The 20,843-nt window shown below is 41.0% G+C and overlaps 2 protein-coding genes, 1 long non-coding RNA gene and 7 other non-coding genes across 15 annotated transcripts in view; all 10 read left to right on the forward strand.

The window, feature by feature from the left end:
• Window positions 1-11,270, forward strand: part of osbpl9 (oxysterol binding protein-like 9) — a 39,436-nt gene extending 28,166 nt beyond the window's left edge. For 5 of the 6 annotated variants that reach the window (XM_031863959.1, XM_031863964.1, XM_031863961.1 and 2 more), the window contains 16 exons: window positions 66-104; window positions 2,995-3,088; window positions 4,280-4,384; window positions 5,449-5,608; window positions 5,854-5,966; window positions 6,144-6,262; window positions 6,428-6,513; window positions 6,628-6,808; window positions 7,178-7,262; window positions 7,692-7,802; window positions 7,915-7,978; window positions 8,058-8,198; window positions 8,318-8,396; window positions 8,545-8,636; window positions 8,749-8,884; window positions 9,227-11,270. In XM_031863959.1, coding sequence (XP_031719819.1) covers window positions 66-104; window positions 2,995-3,088; window positions 4,280-4,384; window positions 5,449-5,608; window positions 5,854-5,966; window positions 6,144-6,262; window positions 6,428-6,513; window positions 6,628-6,808; window positions 7,178-7,262; window positions 7,692-7,802; window positions 7,915-7,978; window positions 8,058-8,198; window positions 8,318-8,396; window positions 8,545-8,636; window positions 8,749-8,884; window positions 9,227-9,301 — 1,680 coding nt within the window. In that variant the 3' untranslated portion in view covers window positions 9,302-11,270. The remainder of the gene's footprint in view (window positions 1-65; window positions 105-2,994; window positions 3,089-4,279; window positions 4,385-5,448; window positions 5,609-5,853; window positions 5,967-6,143; window positions 6,263-6,427; window positions 6,514-6,627; window positions 6,809-7,177; window positions 7,263-7,691; window positions 7,803-7,914; window positions 7,979-8,057; window positions 8,199-8,317; window positions 8,397-8,544; window positions 8,637-8,748; window positions 8,885-9,226) is intronic. The other variant, XM_031863960.1, reaches the window with a different exon arrangement.
• A 628-nt stretch (window positions 11,271-11,898) lies between these two features.
• LOC116392671 (uncharacterized) lies at window positions 11,899-14,321 on the forward strand. The gene is made up of 8 exons (XR_004213345.1): window positions 11,899-11,934; window positions 12,420-12,463; window positions 12,578-12,625; window positions 12,800-12,850; window positions 13,199-13,250; window positions 13,439-13,487; window positions 13,680-13,774; window positions 14,274-14,321. It is a non-coding gene; the product is annotated as an uncharacterized LOC116392671 (long non-coding RNA).
• LOC116392694 (small nucleolar RNA SNORD74) lies at window positions 12,206-12,286 on the forward strand. Its single transcript, XR_004213353.1, has one exon. It is a non-coding gene; the product is annotated as a small nucleolar RNA SNORD74 (small nucleolar RNA).
• LOC116392692 (small nucleolar RNA SNORD75) lies at window positions 12,669-12,733 on the forward strand. The gene has a single exon (XR_004213351.1). It is a non-coding gene; the product is annotated as a small nucleolar RNA SNORD75 (small nucleolar RNA).
• On the forward strand, window positions 13,292-13,374 carry LOC116392689 (small nucleolar RNA SNORD79). Its single transcript, XR_004213348.1, has one exon. It is a non-coding gene; the product is annotated as a small nucleolar RNA SNORD79 (small nucleolar RNA).
• On the forward strand, window positions 13,532-13,614 carry LOC116392696 (small nucleolar RNA snR60/Z15/Z230/Z193/J17). Its single transcript, XR_004213355.1, has one exon. It is a non-coding gene; the product is annotated as a small nucleolar RNA snR60/Z15/Z230/Z193/J17 (small nucleolar RNA).
• Window positions 14,322-14,371: 50 nt separating the features above from the next.
• LOC116392690 (small nucleolar RNA snR60/Z15/Z230/Z193/J17) lies at window positions 14,372-14,454 on the forward strand. The gene has a single exon (XR_004213349.1). It is a non-coding gene; the product is annotated as a small nucleolar RNA snR60/Z15/Z230/Z193/J17 (small nucleolar RNA).
• A 64-nt stretch (window positions 14,455-14,518) lies between these two features.
• Window positions 14,519-20,606, forward strand: tor3a (torsin family 3, member A). The gene is made up of 10 exons (XM_031864364.1): window positions 14,519-14,562; window positions 14,928-14,972; window positions 15,153-15,205; window positions 15,393-15,422; window positions 15,627-16,431; window positions 16,606-16,731; window positions 17,135-17,400; window positions 18,192-18,367; window positions 18,853-18,977; window positions 19,273-20,606. Exons 5-10 carry the CDS (start codon window positions 16,266-16,268, stop codon window positions 19,518-19,520), a joined length of 1,107 nt encoding a protein of 368 aa, XP_031720224.1. The 5' UTR covers window positions 14,519-14,562; window positions 14,928-14,972; window positions 15,153-15,205; window positions 15,393-15,422; window positions 15,627-16,265; the 3' UTR covers window positions 19,521-20,606.
• LOC116392695 (small nucleolar RNA snR60/Z15/Z230/Z193/J17) lies at window positions 14,776-14,858 on the forward strand. The gene has a single exon (XR_004213354.1). It is a non-coding gene; the product is annotated as a small nucleolar RNA snR60/Z15/Z230/Z193/J17 (small nucleolar RNA).
• On the forward strand, window positions 15,479-15,552 carry LOC116392693 (small nucleolar RNA SNORD47). The gene has a single exon (XR_004213352.1). It is a non-coding gene; the product is annotated as a small nucleolar RNA SNORD47 (small nucleolar RNA).
• Window positions 20,607-20,843: the final 237 nt, after the last annotated feature.

A 20,843-nucleotide genomic window follows, 5' to 3' on the forward strand; every position in this document is an offset into this window, starting at 1 on the left:
TGCTTTGTGAAATGACTCAAACTTCATACACAAGTAGTCTAACATTGTCTTCTCAAAATTTTAAGGACCAAAGTAACGAACAGCAACACGCAAACGGACTTATAGTAAGTTTGACATTCTCCGCCCATGACAAAAAAATTTAAATCTAGCAAACTGTTAATTTTTTCTTTTCTTGCTTAATTTACTCTCAACTGTAGAAACTCAGATGAATCAGATCTCTTTAGTGCATGCCGTCTAATTTGGGGATAAGCTCGATCTCTAGCTCTTTCCCTCATGTCTTCCACAACTATCCTGTTGATTTAGTTGATGATTTCCTGATTTCATCTCAGATTAAAGTTCTTTTAGCATCGGTGGGGAACTATTCTTTTCTTTTTAGTGTGTGTGTGTGTGTGTGTGTGTGTGTGTGTGTGTGTGTGTGGCAGAATATGTATGTGTAAGTAGACTATACATGTGTGTCTGCATGCCTGTATGTGAGGGAATGTTGCATTTCGCCCGACCCACTAATTTAGCCGACTAATTCCGCATTGATTCACCGTGTACACTGCCTGCTTATTGAACCATCCAGAGAGCACTTTACTGGCTCTGCAGATGTCTTCATGTCAGTCGCCATACCCGGAGGTTTGCATGTTTTTTTTTTGTTGTTTTTTTTTACGACAAATCACATGTACTTTGAATTGCTGACTATTATTTTCCATTTTATATATAAGTTTTCAGATTATTTTCTGTTCTTACGGGGAGCGATTAGTTTCCAGTCTTATTAGGATGTTGTGAAGAATTACAACATACATTTGATTTATAATCCATCGCAGTAAACGTATGGTTTTTCTTTATTTTAAATAACACTCTGACCCCTGTGATTTGAGAGCGGGCTGTCAAACAATACACTTTTAAATTAGGTAACAACAAAACATACATTATCCTCTTGACTTTTCACTTGCGGGGTTTGATTTCCAGGCAGCACAGCTCGGGAATGCAGTGCTTTCAGCCACCAATTACATTTTTTCCAAACAGTACTAGCTCTCATCTATAAAATGAAAGAAAAGTGAGGACTTAAGGGCAAATGAATCATGTACCGACAGCTTAGACCACCCTACAATGAACAAAACCCAGTGGGTACCTACAAGGGGAAAACAAATCTATATAAAAACTTTCATTATGCTTTCGGAAATGGAAGGTAATGTAATGTGAAACCTTTAAAAAGGTAATGGACTAACACAAGGAATAATTTCGGTGTGGTCCTCAGAGCAAGAATCACAGAGGGGCCGGTACAGCTCATAGGCCTGCGCGCTGCTCTTATAGCTGACTTAATCTGTCATTAAGTAAAGTATTAGATCGTATAAATAGCACGTCATAAACTCTGTCTATACATCCAACTGCACGTTTCTTTTATATGCCATAAGCTTCGTACTAAAGATATCTTTGCCGCTTTAGAACATCTAAACATCTGTCACGTTGCCTGAATGCCTTTAATGTGGAGCAAATAATAAGTGAACTGTAGACCTTTTGTTTAAATTATTTGAAAAACCAGCAGCATGTCAAGTACGGCACCGCCAGGAATCGTTTAGACCGAGCACACCAGAAGCCTGTAAAAAATAATTGATGTACATATATATACATATATGTATATATACATGTATATATATATACGTGGACGAGGCAAGAATTGGGAAGTAGAAGGGAGCGAATAGTGGCAGAAGGCTTGAAGATAGGAGAGAGAAGTGTGAACAAATGGAAGTAAGCTTCTCTGCTTCACCTTTCCTCTGATCATAAGTTGCCTTTTGATGACACGGAAACATAGAAAAAACAAGGTCAGAGAGTCCATTTCTAAATTCCTAGAGTATTACAGAGAGGAAAATGGCATCCTTAGAAAAACAAGCATGAATTCACACCACAGTCTTCCTCTGTAGTCAGTATCATCTATGTCTAACAGTGTTGCATCATGGAACTGTGGAGGTCTGTTGTCTACTTCCTGGTATTCTAGTCTAACTTTGGTACACCAGCTGCTCTGTTTTCACCCTCACAGTGTGTCAGGTCATGTTCTGACTCACTGTTCCTGTTGATTTCAAATGAATCACAACTTCCCTGTAAAAGTCACAGTTTATAGGTCACGTTTGAGTGATAGGATAGCATCACATTGATTAGATCTAATTTCAGTGCCACCAAGAGCCCCGAGGGTAAGTTGTTGGGGAATACGGGTCGATAAGGGAATTGCTTTAACTCGTGCTGTCATCTGTGTTCCTGTCCGTTGGGCCATTGATGCCGGTGACACCATTACACCGAGCCAACAGGCTGTGTGCGCGTCTGTGCCTCTATTCAAATGCATGGACACATGATGTTAAGGTGGCACTGAACAGAGCAGGCCACTGCAGATAAGAACGTCCTCGCTGGGTTTTTACCACAGGGAAATCAAACGCTAGAGAGTTAAAACAAGTTACAGATTTAGTCTGCGGCCCAGTGGAGTTAATTTATTCCTTTTTAGACGGGAAGGTTGCTCAGAGGTCCAGAGGCGCTGCTGGTGTTTGGATTTCAACCGGTGTCGTTGGATTCATATTGATCTAGATAATGAAACCTGGAAACGCTCTTTCCTGGAAACAAAGTGAAAGGAAATTGATCTGCCTTGGCTTGGTGTTGTATATTTTATTTCAGTGTTCTTGTTATCTAGACATACCATTAAAGCTGATATATAACCAATACACACGCTGTGAAGTTGGTGCCCAGTCGAGGGTGAGTGCTTGCATTGACGCCTGGCTTGGATGTAAATGTCAACAGTATTTCATTGTGGTGAGCATGTGGGTACCTTTGGTTTGAGGCTAGTAAAGAAATAGGTTGTTGTCCTGTATGGCCAACCTCTTTTGCATTATTGGATTTTAATCTCAAGGGTTATTATGTTGTCTTTTGGACACATTTTAGATTAATAATCGGGCAGTGACGTGGGTTTGCTGCTGTTGCAGCAAGTGTCTGATGTGTTGTTTTTCTGTTTTTTTTCCCCTCCAGAGCACCATAAACCCAGTGGATGGGATCTACCAACCCCCTCTGGACACTCCTCTAGTCAACACCACGATGCCAACACAAACCACACTACCCACAGGTACTAAACATCTGCATTCTCACCATTACCTGTACACATTTATACACGTGTAGTCTTGTGCTTGATGTTAATGTAGGCTGACGTAGAATTCACAGACCCGACTACTCACAGAGAGGCTGACAACAGCTCCCCCTGTTGTTCATACTTTAATCTCTGGACCTGCTTTGTGTAACACACTTAATGGTGTTATGGAATTTGCCTGCTGACAAATACTTTTTTTGGCAATTTGATCCAAGAGCAAAGACTGTACTGGGTCAATATTCTGTCCCATTTAAAATCCTTATGTTCCCCTCTGGTATTGAAGACAATATCGATATTATTCATGGTTTTGATAAATGTACATAATGTTCTTTCAGTGTTTGAATGTTAATTGATAGAAGTTAACTTCCTGACTGTTGAGGCTCTACTCCAGCATGGTCAAGTAGCATGATATTGATTGTGGTTATCACATGTGTTAATGTGATGATATTTCATTTTTCCTACCCAATTCTCTCTGAAAATGATTGTATTCATGTTCTGTTTTGAGCAGATTCCTGTCCTTCAGTGTGATTTAGTTTTAAGGGATTTTATTGCAGTTAAATCACAACAAAATCTGTTTATTTTGGGTTCATACAGCTGTAGTAAGCAGCCGACGTGTGGCTTGCTAGGCACAGTGGATACACCTCAATAAAATCCACGAAGCTCCTCCGGATGATGTTATGAATGCATTTAGTTTCCTGCAATATCTGCGACTTCCACAACAAGTACTAAGCAGAAATAGAGGTTATTTCTTCCATGGTTGATGGAGAAAATATATGGCTTAGTTGATAACGGCTTCCATGGAGATAAGCCACTCCTCCTCTCTGGCACGAATAACAACAAATGGTCACGCCAGTAAACTGCTGCTAGTAACTCGACACAAAATTTGGCTTCACGTTTGGTGTGAACACACATTTAGATCTGACTAAAGTTTCAGGACTATTTCGGTGAAATGTCTGTGACTAGTCTGCTCTGAACGTGAACCATGCAAAGTAGGTCATGCTAATTTCCTCCTCTTAATAGACGGCGTAATAATCCCCCTCACAGCGGAGGCTTCTGTCTCGGATCATTATCTCAGCCTCCTGGATTTCAGGCTGCTGTTTTTTTAATGTGATGTTGCTTCATATTAAGGCTTCAGTGCTAAATCATCTACTTTCTCTCTTTTTGCTGAAGACGCTTCTCAGGTGTGTAAATCAGACCAACGCCCCTCCACGCTGTCCGTTGGTCCCGTCGTCACAGTGATGGGCAGTCTGCAGACCCCAACTCCCAACAGCACAGGTGAAAGTTCACTTCACACACATCAGAGTTTAATTACTACAAGCCAAATGAAATATTAGGAACTGAAGTTATATTCCTGGTTTGGTCCTTTGGTACAGTCCCTAGTGACATATTGATATAGTCACAACAACACACTCAATGTTCATTTATTAGCTGTAGGTTACGATTAGGTTTGGTGCTTTCAGTGATATAACATGATCTTCATTGGCAGATGAAGTTTTCATGGGATTAATTATTAGATATTCATATTTCCATCTTTTCTTAACACTTGAAGGACTTTTCATCCACGTTGGCTTAAAGATAACGTTCAAAGTTCATTGTTGACCTTGGAAACAGCAACTGTAAAATGAATAAATAAAAAAATAAAATACTTTAAGATCCATTAAGTACCGAAGGAGGTTTGAGGTGACATTGTTTCGTCAACTTCAAACTTCACCTTTTTATTTTGTCTTGCCTTAAAAATGAAAATCTTCTTACTTGTATTCCAATAAATGTGTTTCATTGCTCATATCCTGGTAAACATCAACATACGATTGTATCATCATTTGGAGAAAGAACAGTGTGGGTCCTTATCAGAATATTATTATTTATCGTTCGACCCTCTAATGTACAAGCTAATGTAACAAGAACTCAACCAAAAGAGCAAAAGTAATGATAACATGAATTATTACGGTACTCCAACCCTGAGTGCTGTGTCAACGAACATATTAAATTAAAAAGCCAAGTAGAAGAGCACAGCAAGGTTCACGTTTGTGTTCTGTGCTGAGGCAGCAGTATTAAAATGCTGCACTGTGCACTAAGGAGGCAGGCTGTGTGCTCGAGAGCACTGTCAATATGCTCTGCGGAGGAAGCCGTCACTACGTTAAAGACGGCTTGATGTTACTTTACACAGCCAGCTGGACCCGGGTCAGAAAGGAATGCTTTAATTGGACAGCATAATGTTGATTTGACGGTGACCTGTGTATGAATATGGAAGCCTGACTGAGTTGATCCATGAAATGAAAATGCTGCAAGAGAGAGCTGACATGACAGACAGTTTGTTGTTTTCTTTCCTCCTCTATCAGGGAGTGGCCCATCAGGCCCCAGCAGCGGCATGGCCTCCCCCACTCACATCCCCCTCCCCTCGCACTCGGTGCCAGACTTCTCTTATTCCTCCAGCGAGGATGAGTTCTACGATGCTGACGAGTTCTACCAGAGCAACACTTCCCCCAAGCACTGCATAGAGTGAGTATAGCATTACTCCCCCCTCCCTCTGCAGCCAGCACCACATACAGTGAATCTATTGTTTCTAATAACTTGAAAGCAACACTTTAATGATAGCGTTTTGCAGGTCAGGTGGGAAAATGCTGCCTCGTGCAAATAAACATTAAGTCAAGAGAGGTTTACGACACAATTTGTTGTGAATTTCCTCTCACTCTTCTCTTTCCTGCTTCCTGTCTCCTTGTCAACTCCCTGTATCTCCTCCTCAGTCCCTCAGGGCCTCAAGCTGCCTCGCTTCTCACCAATGAAGCGACGGCAATGAAACGACCGAACACCACCGAGTCCATGAACTCGTCCATGTCCAACGGCACCACCGATGCAGGTAAAAAGGGAAAGCACACAAGACGGCGCACACACAAATGTATAACAACAAAAACACTGAGCTGGTATGGTAATACAGTTATTACTATTAATCACATCTGGTTTTTTGAAATGGTAAAAAGTGACGTGAAAAGACGGGGAACGTAATGTTATGCTGTCCTTCTGCTGTTGTCTGCAGACCAGTTTGACAGCCACGATGACCGCGATGATGACGGAGAGGGCGAGTCTGTGGAGGAGCACAAGAGCGTCATCATGCACCTTCTCTCTCAAGTTCGTTTGGGCATGGACCTCACCAAGGTAAAGACCCCTGACCCACCATCACTTAGTTACGAGTCTGTATTTCTCTCGCTGCAGTGGTCCTTCATCCTCTTACTTGCCAACATCATCCGTGCAAGCGGCTTTCTATTGAACAACCCACACAGCAACAGTTGTACGATTGTTCTCATTCGTTGTGTTTCACAGGTGGTCCTGCCCACTTTCATCCTAGAGAGGAGATCTTTGTTAGAAATGTACGCAGACTTCTTTGCACATCCAGATGTATTTGTAAGGTAAGGGTCATCTCTCTCACTGGTGCGAGCTATGGCATCGCACAGATTTTTAAATACATTCACAGATGGTAAAATATTAAGTAGTTTAACTTAATTTTGTGTGACTTCCGCTAGTATCGCCGAGCAGCTGGAGGCCCGGGAGCGCATGGTTCACGTGGTAAAGTGGTACCTGTCAGCTTTCCATGCAGGGAGGAAAGGTTCAGTGGCCAAGAAACCTTACAACCCAATCCTGGGGGAAGTCTTCTACTGCCACTGGGATCTGCCCAGCGAAACAGAGGAGCCGTCCGCACACACGGTGAGAGCACATTTTACACCTTAGGTTAATGTCGCAGGAAACAAAACTTTCACACATCTTTACAAAAGTTCATGTTTATGCCGGATTTATTGTGACGAAGGTACCACTTCATATTAAAAAAAACAAGCTGTTACTTTAGTTAAAGTTTTGCCTGTTAAGTTCATTGAGACTCTGTATTTGGTTATACAAATAACACTAAATTCAACAAACTTTGTTCTTATTCCGTGAAACTGGTTTCCTTTTATGTTCATTGCTACACACACAACACCTTTCAATTTTATATTATTTACACAGTCACAACAATTAACTAGTTTTTCCGGTTTTGTATATTTGCAACCTGGTAAAACTTGTTTATTTTACCTCCTCCAGGAGACGGTATCAGAAGGTCCAGTACCGTGGTCTTCATCCAACAGTGTGTGTTTTGTGGCAGAGCAGGTCTCTCACCACCCACCCAGTAAGTCTGGATCCTATTTTTTTTATGATTTTGTCTTATAGGAACAATGCATACAGTGCAACCGATGCAGTGTATGTAGGACTTTTAGCCATAACTAATTTGCAGACCAGGTCTCTGGTTAGAAAAAAAAGAAAGTGTAGTAGTGACTCCTTTACTTCTAAGGGATTACAAAGCAAGTCTGCGAAAACCTTTTCACATGTAGTGTCGAGAAAAACGTGACCAGCACCCACTTCTCTTTTAGATCCTTTCTCATTGCCTGTTAGAGGTCAAAAAAAAATATATAAAGCAAAGTATATATGCTGTTGATCACACGTTAAATGAAGATATCTTCATCTTAAAAATGTAAATTAAATTGTTTGACTGATTTTTAAAGACTCGAGCTTACTGCATGTTTGCTTCATTTTCTGGACTCTTCTCTCCTTTCTATAGTTTCTGCATTCTACGCAGAGTGTTTAAATCAGAAGATCCAGTTCAACGCTCACATCTGGACGAAGTCTAAGTTCTTAGGCATGTCCATAGGTGTCCACAATATCGGCCAAGGTACTTAAGAGCTCTGCTTCACACACTCCAAAATATGATTATTATTTTTTTACACCCTCCTACTGTCACTACGTCATGTAGTTCTAATAATTATTTGCTGGTCTTGTTTCAGGTTGTGTGTCGTGTTTGGAGCACGATGAGCATTACATCCTCACCTTCCCAAACGGATACGGCAGGTGCGTGTTACTATATTCCTGCAACACATCTTTCTGGTCATTAATATGTGCGTCACTGATCCTTAGCCTGTCTGTCCAGGTCGATTCTGACCGTGCCGTGGGTGGAGCTGGGTGGCGAGTGCAACATCTCCTGCTCCAAGTCGGGCTACAGCGCGACCATCATGTTCCACACCAAACCCTTCTACGGAGGAAAGAAGCACAGGATAACCGCTGAGATTTTGTAAGAGGGAAAACGATTGCACAGCACAGTTTTTAATCACAGTTCAAAGACTGATTATGTATGAAAGAGTCTGACCTTTTTTTTTTTTTTACCACAATTCTTTTCTATCTCTCTTTCAGTGCACCCAATGATAAGAAGTCCTTCTGCTCCATTGAAGGAGAATGGAACGGAGTGATGTATGCCAAGTCGGCAACTGGAGTGAGTCTTTTCTTTATCTCTTCTTTTTCCCATGCCTGCATTTAGTGTTGGAGACTAAAGTAGGCATTCATTACACTTGAATGCCTACTAAAGGAAAAAGGTTTAGCTATGAATAAACACATTAATATATGAATCTGTGTGATTCCAGGAGAACACAGTGTTCATAGACACTAAGAGGTTAGGCACCATTAAGAAGAAAGTGAGAAAACTGGAAGACCAGCTTGACTACGAGTCCCGAAGGTGAGAACTTAAACTGCTCTTGCATACAATGGCGGACCTACCTAGGATCAAGGAAAGAAGTCCCTCACTCAGAAACAAAACTCTTTGTCTTTTCGCCCCTTCCATTCGCCAGATTGTGGCGAGATGTGACGTTGAACTTGAAGCGCAGAGACATTGATTCAGCAACAGAATCCAAACACCGGCTGGAGGAGAAACAGAGAGCCGAAGCCAGAGAGAGGAAGGAGAACGAGCAGCAGTGGGAGACCAGGGTGAGACTGTCTGTTCTTCATCTACCAGAAAGAACAGGAACACTGTGTGACATTAGACTACACACTCACAAAATGCTGGGACATTAACAAGCATCTTTTCACCTTTTTAAAGCTCTGTATATTCTTACAACAGCATGGGGTTACATGAGCAAAAGGAAAACATTCAATTATTTTCAAGTTAACAGATTGTACACCGTTTGTGTTGTTGTGATATAACAGGAAATTGAAGGCATTCAACACGTTTATTTTCCCAGGTAGACAAAATCAGTGTTAGAAATGTCAGATAGTTGTGCAGATTTATATTTGATTATAAACGATGTTTTTGCTTGTGTGTTGCTGCAGCTATTCCACGAGGACGGGGAGTGCTGGGTCTACGATGAGCCTCTATTAAAGAGATTAGCCTCTCAGCGGCAGTGAGAAGACGACGCACACTCTGATACACACAGCATACATATATGCATAAAGAAATGCACACACAGCAGAGTCTTCATAAGAACTCTTTTGCAAAGCCACTTCTTTTCCAAGCCTTGGAATGACTGATGATTGAATATGTACACAGCTTTGCATTTGACTGTAAAACAACAATATGGAAATGAATGAAATCAAATGGAAAAGCATTTAAGATGTAAATGTGAAATACTAGTTAATGCTCAACTCCTTATTTGGGCAATTTCACTTCCACCGCCACCGATACCCACCACCCAGCCAAGACGGGACTCTGCAGTGCACAGTGAAGACGGGAGGGTTGGCACATCTCGTCTCTCAACTCTGTGCGTCAAACTTCACGACGGCACACTCCATCAGCTCCACAGGACGAGCCAGAGCACCACTCGTTTCCGTACACAAACGTTTTTTTGGGGAGGGGGGAGGCAAGGGGTGTGTCTAATTGATGGTTGATGGTGTTCAAATCAAATAAACCTTGACAAAGAAATCGGCGCTCTACATCTCAGGGAATCTGGTGACTGAGGAAAGAAAGCGGCTGCCCCCTCCGAGAGTCTGACAGCCTTATAACGGTGGAAGTGATGAATCTTAAAAGGGGCGGGGGAGAAATTCTCCGCTAGCCTGCAAATAGTTGTAACTGTTGTTTATATATAGATATACATATGATGGATATATAAATATATATTCTTTTTTTTTTTTTTTTTTTTTTCCGATGCTCTTTTTGTTTGTTTTTCTTTCTGGCAATAGTGTAAAAAATATTTGAGGATATGAACTTGATGGCTTTACATCTTTAGGAATCATTCCATTTACCCTTTTGGTGTTTTGGGTTCCCGTTTCAGGTCAAAGTCGTCGCCTATTTGGTCCTTCACACTGTTCACAAGCAAAGCCCGACACAAGCCATAGCGTCTGAACTCACTGATTGGGAGAGTTGTGATAGATTTGTGGAATATATGCAATAAAGAGATCATTAACATTGCTTGTTTAAAGGACAAATATGGGTGTCCATTATGCCAAAAAGATTTAGATAAAAGGCTAACGGGACTTTCTCTCTGGACAGAACAAACAATCCTCTGAAAATGTTTCCATGTTACCTGAAGGTGTTTATGAACAAATGATTGTTTGCATATTTTTGTCTTTCTGGATTGCTGGTTCATGATGACGTGGAACACTAGGACTAAGTCTGTAAACGTCTCCCGGTTTCCTCTCCGAACCCACAGACGTCAGACTGGATCACCTTGATGGTTCACGTGTTGTCCCGGGATGAGGAGAGTGAAAACGTGGAACCAGAGTAGACTTTTGAAACACTGCGGCTTTGAGTCCAGACTGTTCTGACGATTCTGTTTTCTCGTCCACTTCATTTTCTTTGTCCAATAATTAGTTTAGATCACCACATAGAGGGCAATATTTATCCTACTATACACCTCTCCTTTCTTAAACAGTCATTATCTTATTTACAGCTACATAGATTGGATATAAATGCAATGATATTTGGATGAAAGTCAGAAATAAACAATTTTCACCTGAAGATGCTCAAGAATATCTCTCAATGCAGCTCACATCAGAGATGAATCTGGACAATTTCAATGAATATGAATCAAGGAACCTGTTGAAGGATCTATGAAGACAGACATATTCCTGGTGCTGTGTGTATGAAAACTTGCTGGTGAATTTAATCCTCTTAAGCATACAGAAATGCCTTTAGAAACGAGCCAAATTAAATTCAGTGTCCAAGCTAAATTTGTTAGTTTTTATTTCGTTTTTTTGTCCATGGTATGTCTTTGTAAATTATATTGAATCGAGGCCTTGCCATACATTTCAGTATCACTCAGTATCGCCTGATGGAGAGCAATCAAAATGTATTTTTAATTTTAATTTTGATCATAACCATTGATTGTATCAGATTTTCCTGTTTGTTGATGCATAATATTAAATCTCCATGAGTTTATTGCTGCGGGATATTGTCTTGGTTATTTCAAATGAGCTTTGCCTCAAGTCTGATCTTCAGAACGTTGTGACAGACTTCAGAGAGGAAAGATGACTCGACAGCTATTAGAAACCAACCAGGACTATAAGCTACAAAAACACTAACTGGTGTCAATTAAACTACATCAATTAGGTCAAACAAAACTGCATTTATGAACATGCACAATACAATCTTCATATTCTTAAAACTAGATTTTGAAACTGGTTTTCTCTACAATAGCCAGACGAAGATAAGCTAAAATTACGGGACCAGCCTTACTTGATATTGTCCATTAATTCCCTAAAAAATGTATAGTTAATTCAATTATGAAAAAACAATTGAAACACTTTGAACCTGGGTCTTTTTGGGTCCATTTTGTGAGTGTAAGCTCAGCAACATCAAATCAATACATCAATACACGGACCTTAAGTGATTATGTATATATTTTTTTATAATAATAACTATATATATAAATAATATTTTTTTTAAACAGTATTAATTAATTAATTCATGTATTAAATTATGTGACACGATTGGCCAGCAGGGGCACTAGCCACTGAACTATTCTTCCCATCAGCCATTGCGACATCTCCTATAAAAGCGGTCCGCACCCTCAGATAGTCCTCACTCTTCGGCTGCTCACCTGGTAACTATGACTTCAACTTAAAGACTGCGTGTAGTTGTCTTACTCTATTGTAGTCACATTATTTATGTTTACCTGTGACACCAGATGGAGACAACCTATTTATATGTCCATTATTGTGGTCATGGTCTGTCTTTTTTTTTTTAGCTCAATGTGTCTTTTGAGGAAATAATAACTTTAGTAGCAGGCCTCTACCACGTGCCTCACTGCGATGCTAACTAGCAAACGAGCTAATCTTCCTCTTATCAAATAAGAGCAACCTTGCTGCAGCATTCCCATGACTATATGATGAAATTAATGTTGGTAGGGACATCTGATTAAACATGATGAATGCCAACATCTCTGACTGCATGGGACAAGGCCTGCTTCTAGGCTGGCTTTAGCTAGCTGCACCGCTAGCTGCTGCGTGTACAGTACGTGGCAGGATAAGCTGCCGTTTAAACTACATTATTTAACTCTAAATAAAATGCAATTTTATTTTCTTACAGGCCGTCTGACAGAATCACTACACAATGAAGATGGAGTTAAGATGGTAAGCAAGCAGAAATCTTTTCTATATCATAACTTTAATTAGGTTTAAATAATTCATAATTGCAAAAGATAAACGTGGTAGTTCTACGTAACTTAAAGTGCTTCTTTCCTTCAGGTTGAGAAATAAGTCTTCAGGTTGTGAACGAATCTGCATAATATGATGGTGAGTTGCTTTTCTTTTTAGAAAAAGGACTTCTCCAGTCGGAAGTCTGTGATGTTTGAAGAGTAGTGGACAGATGTGATTTCTGAGAATTTTTTTTACCCTGAGACTTTCAGTTTAGCTATAAGTTTGTCTCAATATGACCAAAATGGTACTAAAGTGTGTCTCTCTCAACAGGTGTCTTGAAAGTTCAGTGCCATGCATGAAGCAACGGCAGAAGCAAATGAGGTGAGGCTCTATTAACTTAAAATCATAGTTGAGATGGATTTATGCTTCTCTGAGGTGTCTGCTGATTTCCATAGTGTCATTTTCAACTAGCCTCTGGCCCTTAAGCATGCAGACTTTAAAACATTAAAATATCTGCTGTGGCTGGACCCACCACATTAACACCCAGAGAAGCATCAGTCCGCCTCTTATTCTCCTCGTGCTGCTGTGATGACATTTATTTGCTACTCTCGACAAGATGGATGACGATACTCTCAACCCACCAGTTGACTTATCTGAGGCACAGAAGACATGTTGCCTCAGGTTTCAAGATTATTGTTTTGATTGCTCATTATTTGTGTTTCCCTGCAGGTGGTCCTACTGTGGTTCACGTTGACTGTTCAATGATGCGTCATTGCAGCAGGTAATGCATTATGTTATTTTACCCAGCATCCCTCTTAAACAAGCTGTCAATGATGCTTTTGTTTAAAAAAACAATTGGGAATCTCTCTGACAAGAGTGAAAGATAACTTTTGACTGAGTCAGTGCTGACTAAGATGAGCCTCCATGTTAAAATGGGAGCTCTTTCTAATAGCTGGTCTTGACTTGCAGGTGGTCCTCTGTCCTGGGCTCACGGTTAACTTACTTGGATGAGTTGCTGGTGAGTGAGATTTTGTGCTTAAAGTACATTAATTAAAAACTGGTCTGATACAATGATGATAGCATAGTTCAACAGACTTAAACATGAAGATTATGCGTTTGTCTTTCGCTCCTATCTGATGTGTCGGCCTCTAAAACCAGTGAGGCCACTTGATTTCTACACAGCTTTTTAAAACTTATTCTCAATTTTCAGGAATGATTGGCCAGCAGGGGCACTAGCCACTGAAATAGTTTCCCATCAGCCATTGCGACATCTCCTATAGTCCTTGCTCTTCTGCTGCTCAACTGGTAACTATGACTTAAACTTAAAGACCTCTTGTCTTACTTTATTGTAGTCACATTATTTAGATTTACCTGTGACACCAGGTGGAGACGAGCTATTTATATGTCCATTATTGTGGCCATGTTCTGTCTTTTTTTTTTTTTTTTTTTTTTTTTTTTTTAGCTCAATGTGTCTTTGAAGGAAATAACTTTAGTAGCAGGCCTCTACCATGTGCCTCACTGCAATTCCAATATTCCCCTTACCAAATAAGAGCAACCTTGCTGCAGTGACCCCATGACTATATGCTTTAACATGAAGAATGCCAACATCTCTGACTGCATGGGACAAGGCCTGCCTCTAGTCTGGCTTTAGTTGGCTGCACCGCTAGCTGTTTAAAAAACAATTGGGAATCTCTGACGATAGTGAAATAACTTGACTGAGTCAGTGCTGACTAAGAAATGCCGACTAAGAAATGCCTTCATATTAAAATGGGAGCTCTTTCTAATAACTGGTCTTGACTTGCAGGTGGTCCCCTGTCCATGGCTCAAGTTTAACTTGCTTGGATCCACGTTTAAAAAAAAAAAAAAAGGTGATTTTGTGCATAAAGTACATTAATAATTCATCTGATACAATGATGATAGCATAGTTCAACAGACTTAAACATGAAGATTATGCGTTTGTCTTTCGCTCCTATCTGATGTGTCGGCCTCTAAAACCAGTGAGGCCACTAGCTTCCTACACGGATTTCTAAAAATGTATGTTCTCTATTTTCAGGAGCTACGATATAGCTCGCAGTCCAAAAGGCGAAGTTACGGTGAGTTTAGAGGCTGAAGTAAAATGATCCTTAATGGGCGCATTTTCAAAGCAGCCATTTTTTACATCTGTGGTAATGTCAGCAGATGGTGTCACTTAGTATAAAAAAATTGTGTTTAAGCCTTTCCTGTGAGCCAGGATGTGCCATCTAAATGAAACGGGGCCATAATGTTAATGCATGCAAAATGGCTGCTGTGAAAGGGGCCCATGCTGCTTGATACAATGATGAGAGCATAGTTCAACAGACTACACCATGACGATTATGCATTTGTCTTTCGCTCCTATCTGATGTATCAAATGCAGTTGTCATTTAGCCCTTTGTGTTAAATACAAAAGATAATAACACAACTCTTCTCTTCCTATCAGGCATGGAAAACCTTCCTGCTGGAAAATCTTGACTGCTCTGTGTTGGTAAGTATCATCTCACAGATTGGCCTTCTGCAGCTAATGTCATTCAGATGTGATGACTTTGAATCAGGTCTCTGATCCCGTTGAGGAAGTTATAATTCAATCTGATCTGGATTGTTGCTTCTAGGAAAATAACTCTACTTTTTATTCGCCTTAATTTACACGAAGCTCTTCTCCTTGCAGGTGAAATCAGATTGTGACAGTCGTGAGGACAAAATGTCAGCGTGTCTGCTGAGGTGAGAATGCAAATCCTCCCATAAAATAAACTGGCGGTGACTTGGGTTCAGTGATGTCTTAACAAATGTCTGACCTGAACTTGTATGTGGAAATTCTGTTACTGAGTAACCCAGCGAATTAAATCTTAATCAACCAAAGTCACTGATTTGTAATAAGGTTGGTTTTTTTTTTTTTCCTCTTCCCCAGGAAGGGGCTGGATCTGTCAGACTGACCATGGTAAGCATTTTAACGTTTCTGATGGAAGTTCTGTGGATGCCATAAACTCACCACTCTACCTGTGATGAAAAGATTCTGCCAAATGATCTCTCTTGATTATACTCCTACCGTTCCATTATTTTCTGAGGCCGTGTGGTCAGTAAACTGTTTTGTGTCGCTGTTTGCCCTGATTTATTTTAATGAGAAATCTGTTTCTCCCCCCAGAATGAAGCCATGGAGTTCTTGATGACCTGAGGTTCACCACTGGGCCTCGAGGATATAAAGAGAGTTGTATTATGTTGGTACATAATTGTGTCAATAAACGATCAAAACCAATGCTGCCTGTTGTGTGTGTGTTCTCTTTAGAGTTTAATCTGCACTAATTGGATTATGTCCATGTCTCCTAATTGCTTGACATAAATGGTGGCATGTAAATGAACCGGTTTTTGGTCCCACATTAACGAAAGTGACGTTTATCGTTACCGGAAATTATGTACTTAAGGACCGTTGCATATAACTATCCATAAATGGTCTCTACCTCAGGCTGTTGCATTACAGAGACCGCCAGAGCACAAAGCGATATACATATTTTCTACTTGTGGGTTCTTTCGGCGGATATTAAAATGTTACGATGCAGTTTAAAAAAAAACCCGGAGACCGAAAGCGGTGACTCCCTTCGAAGACGGGCGGAGCTTTGTGAGCGCATGCGCTGTAGACCAGCTGGGAAAACCGCCCCGCCTTCGCTACCATTGAAGGGGCGAGGGTTAAATATCCCTGTGTGCAGGCCCCCAATAAAACGCCGTGTCAGAATAAACGGGAGAGCCTCAGTCCAGCTTCGGCCGCCTCGGACCATCCTCTTCACCGATGTTTGTGCCGTGGTTGCTGCCTGTGCTCCTGGCTCTGTCCGCAGAGGCCGACTTCTTCCAATTCGACAGCATTTCCAATGTTTCTACTTACTATTTTAATTATATTTATTGCAATATATGGGAGGGGGATTGTCAGCCCAACCAGGACGATGCTACACAGCAAGGTAAGAGATGTCGGGAAAGCTTTTCTATCAAACGCTATGTAGCCTATGGCTTGTCAAATTGATCACAAATGGAAACATATCCGGTATGCGCGCTACATTACATTTAAGTTAGCAATTTCCTCCTTGATTATCCTGACTTACACTATTGATATATAACAGTGGTTGTCTTGTTAGCTGTTCCTACCACGAACCTTTGGGCAGGTTTTTCTCAGGACTACACCAGCCTGCTGCATCAGTGGTACTGTAGTCTGGGCCAGTGCTGTGAATCGGGAGACTGCAGGATAACCAACAACATCTCAGGTATCGCACTCCAGCTCGGTGCATGTGAGGGTCTGAGTGAGCTGCAGTCAGCATGAGTGTAAATTACATTTACTCTTTTATGACTTTTGTTTTTATTCGGTGGTGTTACAACATGGTTAGTAGCTCACTATGTACCATTTCAGAAAGGGAATATAACTATACTCTATTGGTCTGTTATTGTAGAGATGTACAACTTTATTTTCAAATGTAACGTGCAGCTTTTGAAGGTTTTTCTAACAATGACATCAGGATTATACAAGTCGCATTAATAGTCTTATTTTTGACTTCACATGGACTTCTAACAATATACTGGGCTGCAGATGTAATAGCAGTGTAACTCTGCTAGGACTAATTATCTATCTGCTGCTGCCGTTTTTACACACTCTCCTGTGCACACGTGCAGGTCTGGCGAGGGACCTTCAGACGAAGCTCCACGGGCAGCACCTGGTTCAGTCTGTGGTTCTGAAAGCCATCCAGGGTTTCATCAACAACCCAGAGTCCAACAAGCCGCTGACACTCTCCTTCCATGGCTGGTCCGGCACCGGAAAGAACTTTGTGGCCCGGGTCATCGCTGATAACCTGTACCGCGACGGGGTGAAGAGCGAGTGTGTCCGACTGTTCATCGCCCCGTTCCACTTCCCGCATGCCAGGCTGGTGGACACGTACAAGGTAAGACATGCAGAGCCCTCTTGGTACAGAGTTTGCCGTTCTGTGCCAGGAAAACACGTTGGCAGTGACTCCGTGCTTGCTTATTTAGATGTTTAGTTTGTGTGTTGTACTTTTGCGTATCAATGATAACGGTCTGGACAGATGCTTCAAATCAAACATTGGTCCTACACGTACTGAAATGTTTGGCTTTTTGGAACCTGGTGTTCGTCCAACTAGGTCTCAGGTGCCAGCGTGGTCCCACCACATTTTTACACAATCACTGAATTAGATTTCCAAATAATGTTGACACAGTGTTATTAAACAAATGAATCCAGATGTAACAGGGTATAGTACGCATGGTAACCTTTAAACCCTAATACTATCAAAGTCTGCAGAATCTGCATATGTGGACTTTTCTGCTATGTGACTTGACACGGTCTCCTTTATAAGGTAGATTTAGATGGTTAATGATAGAAATAAAACATAAAACATTTAAATTACCTTTTGTACCTTATGACTAAAGTGCAGTGGGAAATGCATCTTATTGTCCTATTACTTTAAAAGGTCTCCATACTATATTCTGAGCATTAATATAGCAAAAACATATATATATTTGCTCTGTAAAGATATAATGGAGTAATGTCTACCTGAGCAGAGAATGATGTCTCTCTCCCTCTGTAATCGACAGCAGTAGAAATGCTCTGAATTTTGCATTGAGCACCTTTAATATCTCATATATAAGTGTAAATGATAGTATATATAAAGTCTGAACTGATTTTTAACTGTGGTTTGGTCCTCCTCTCTGTTTCCAGGGCCAGTTGAGAGAGGCGATCCGGGACATGGTGTTACGCTGCCCTCAGACTCTCTTCATCTTCGACGAGGCTGAGAAGCTTCACCCAGGCCTCATTGATGCCATCAAACCCTACATGGATCATTACGACAACGTAGACGGAGTCAGCTACCGCAGAGCCATCTTCCTCTTCCTCAGGTTGGTTTGTATGTCGGGCACGTCCTGTCGGTTGAAGCTGGGTCAAAAACTCTGAATGTGTTGCGCCTCTGTCGCTGGTATTCTGGCAGCTCATCTAAAATGAAGAAACGCATTTTTCAATACACGATGTGGGAGAGGCCTGGGATCACTAAAACATATACAATATCACATGTTAAATATTCGTGTAGAATTCTCAAAGCTTACGAAAACTTTCAGGTGATGACACATAAATTAAGACATAGTTATGAATATTATATTATTAGTAGCATTATATTCTGCTAATAAATCCCCCTAAATCATACACACCGACCCTTTACGTATAAAGCTCATGTGTTTAAAGACAGTATGCAAACAAAAAGCCAATCCTCATCTGTTATACTGATGCAGTGAACCAAACCAGAAAAAAAAAAATCGAAATTCTCCATAAACGTCAACAACCTCACAGATTTCCCATCATGTTTTCTACGTGCCTGTTGTCTCTACAGTAATATTGGTGGAGCTACGATCAATGATGTAGCGCTGGACTACTGGCACTCCGGTCAAAATCGAGAGGACATTGGTATGGAAGACCTGGAGCATCGTCTACGAGCTGAAACTATGGAGTCTCATGGTATGCTCGCTCAGACGCTTTCCAGATGTTCAGCTCTCCTCAGCAGTTTAACTCTTCAGCAGTTTAATTGTTAACTTTAACTCTCTGCCATTTCATCCTGGGCAGGAAGTGAACCATTTTAATAGTGAGTTGATAGTAAGCATAGAGCTGCAGCCTGGAGTATTGATTCATGGATCAGTGATAAAAGCAACCCTCTGACATTAAAGCAAGTCTTTTCTAGCTTAATACAAAACATGGATTGGTGGCACTTTAATTGTGTTTAATTGTGATTTCTAAGCATGGTTCTCTTTCCCAGGTGGGTTCGCTCAAAGCGAGCTGATGTCTGGCCACTTGATCGACTTCTTCGTGCCGTTCCTGCCTCTGGAGTACCGCCATGTCAAGCTCTGTGCGCGGGACGCCTACGCAGCACGAGGCCTGGAGACGGATGAAGCTACGCTGGATGAGGTGGCCAAGGCGATGCTGTATGTCCCCAAAGAGGAGAGACTGTTCTCAGCACAGGGATGCAAATCCATCCCCCAGCGGATCAACTTCTTTCTCCCTTAGAAGGAGAGACAGACCGACAGACAGAGAGAGAGAGAGAGAGACCTGGAGGAGGTGTGAGATTGCTTTACCAGCCCATCTGCGTACAGAGCCACAGCGGAGATGTGTCCTCTCTGCTCTGCGTACTCTCCCCCAACAGATACGATACGTGTCTGTCCAGGTCCCTCAGAGAAGGCCAGACAGCAGGACTGATCCAGTATAAAAGGGGAGAGCAGCTCGACTCATCCTGCAGACATGAGTAGTGCCAGACGGTCATCGCGTGCAGTGTGGCTGCTCTTCTTCACCTGCCCGGTTTGAATCCTCACAGTATCAAGACGGAGAATTAGACAGTTGTAACGGTTTTGCAGCGTATGTCATGGAGAGATACTGATACACTTTTTGTCTCATTATTTATGTCTGTTCACCTTGGCCAGCGTCTTAGTTGCACTGTTTTTAAAGTTTGACTTCATACTTCTCGTGTTGTTTTTTGCCTGTAAAACATAGTGCTAAAATGAGCACTGATTATTTATTGACCAACTTGAGTTGTGCCATAGTTCAACATTTTACTGTCCCAGATTATTTGTGTGGAGTTGTTTGAATAAACATTTGATGGTAACGTAAGGTAAATATTAAATGGCACTGTACTGTCAACAGTGTGGATGTGTAACAGCTAACGTACGTGGTACTGTGATGCAAATGTTACTTGAAATTGTTACTGAAAATTTGAGTATACGCCTCAAAAGCAATAAATCTATTGAAAGTACTTTTTTTTTGTTGTAAATATGTTTAATAACCATGCTTTTATTATATTTTTAATAGTCAGTTACTATTGTTTCACGTCTTGGTGTCGTCATCATTGCTCTTCAATTTTCATTCAATTCATCAATTTTGGGCATAGTTAACTAATTTGTTTTTATTCAATGACTTGCTTTAACACTTGTACTCTCACACAGGTCTGAGGTTGTCTGCTTTAGTGCTTTCAGTGCCAAAGCTCAGGGTCGCGTCCCAAGAAGAACATGAAATGTCAGAAATGGTTTTATGAAAATAAACAGCCACAGTAAACCAACAGAAGTTTCTTTAATGCATTCATTTAAGAGGATTCATTTATCGTATAAACTTAAGCAATTGTAATGTTTCTTCGTGGTGCTTACTATCTATCTATTTCTTTAAATAGTGCAACAACAGCATGCAAGGGTGGTTAAAAAATAAAACGGAACATCCTGAACAAATCCAGAGCTGACCGGTTGTCAACATGAGAGAATGCACATTTGTATTTCAAGGCAGCATATGTCAAATTACAACATTTTCTCTATCTTCCAATACATAAAAAAACTGTTGTGTTACTGG

The sequence above is a fragment of the Anarrhichthys ocellatus genome, unplaced genomic scaffold (assembly GCF_004355925.1).
Source record: "Anarrhichthys ocellatus isolate YVR2014 unplaced genomic scaffold, GSC_Weel_1.0 scaffold30, whole genome shotgun sequence".
Taxonomy (NCBI): domain Eukaryota; kingdom Metazoa; phylum Chordata; class Actinopteri; order Perciformes; family Anarhichadidae; genus Anarrhichthys; species Anarrhichthys ocellatus.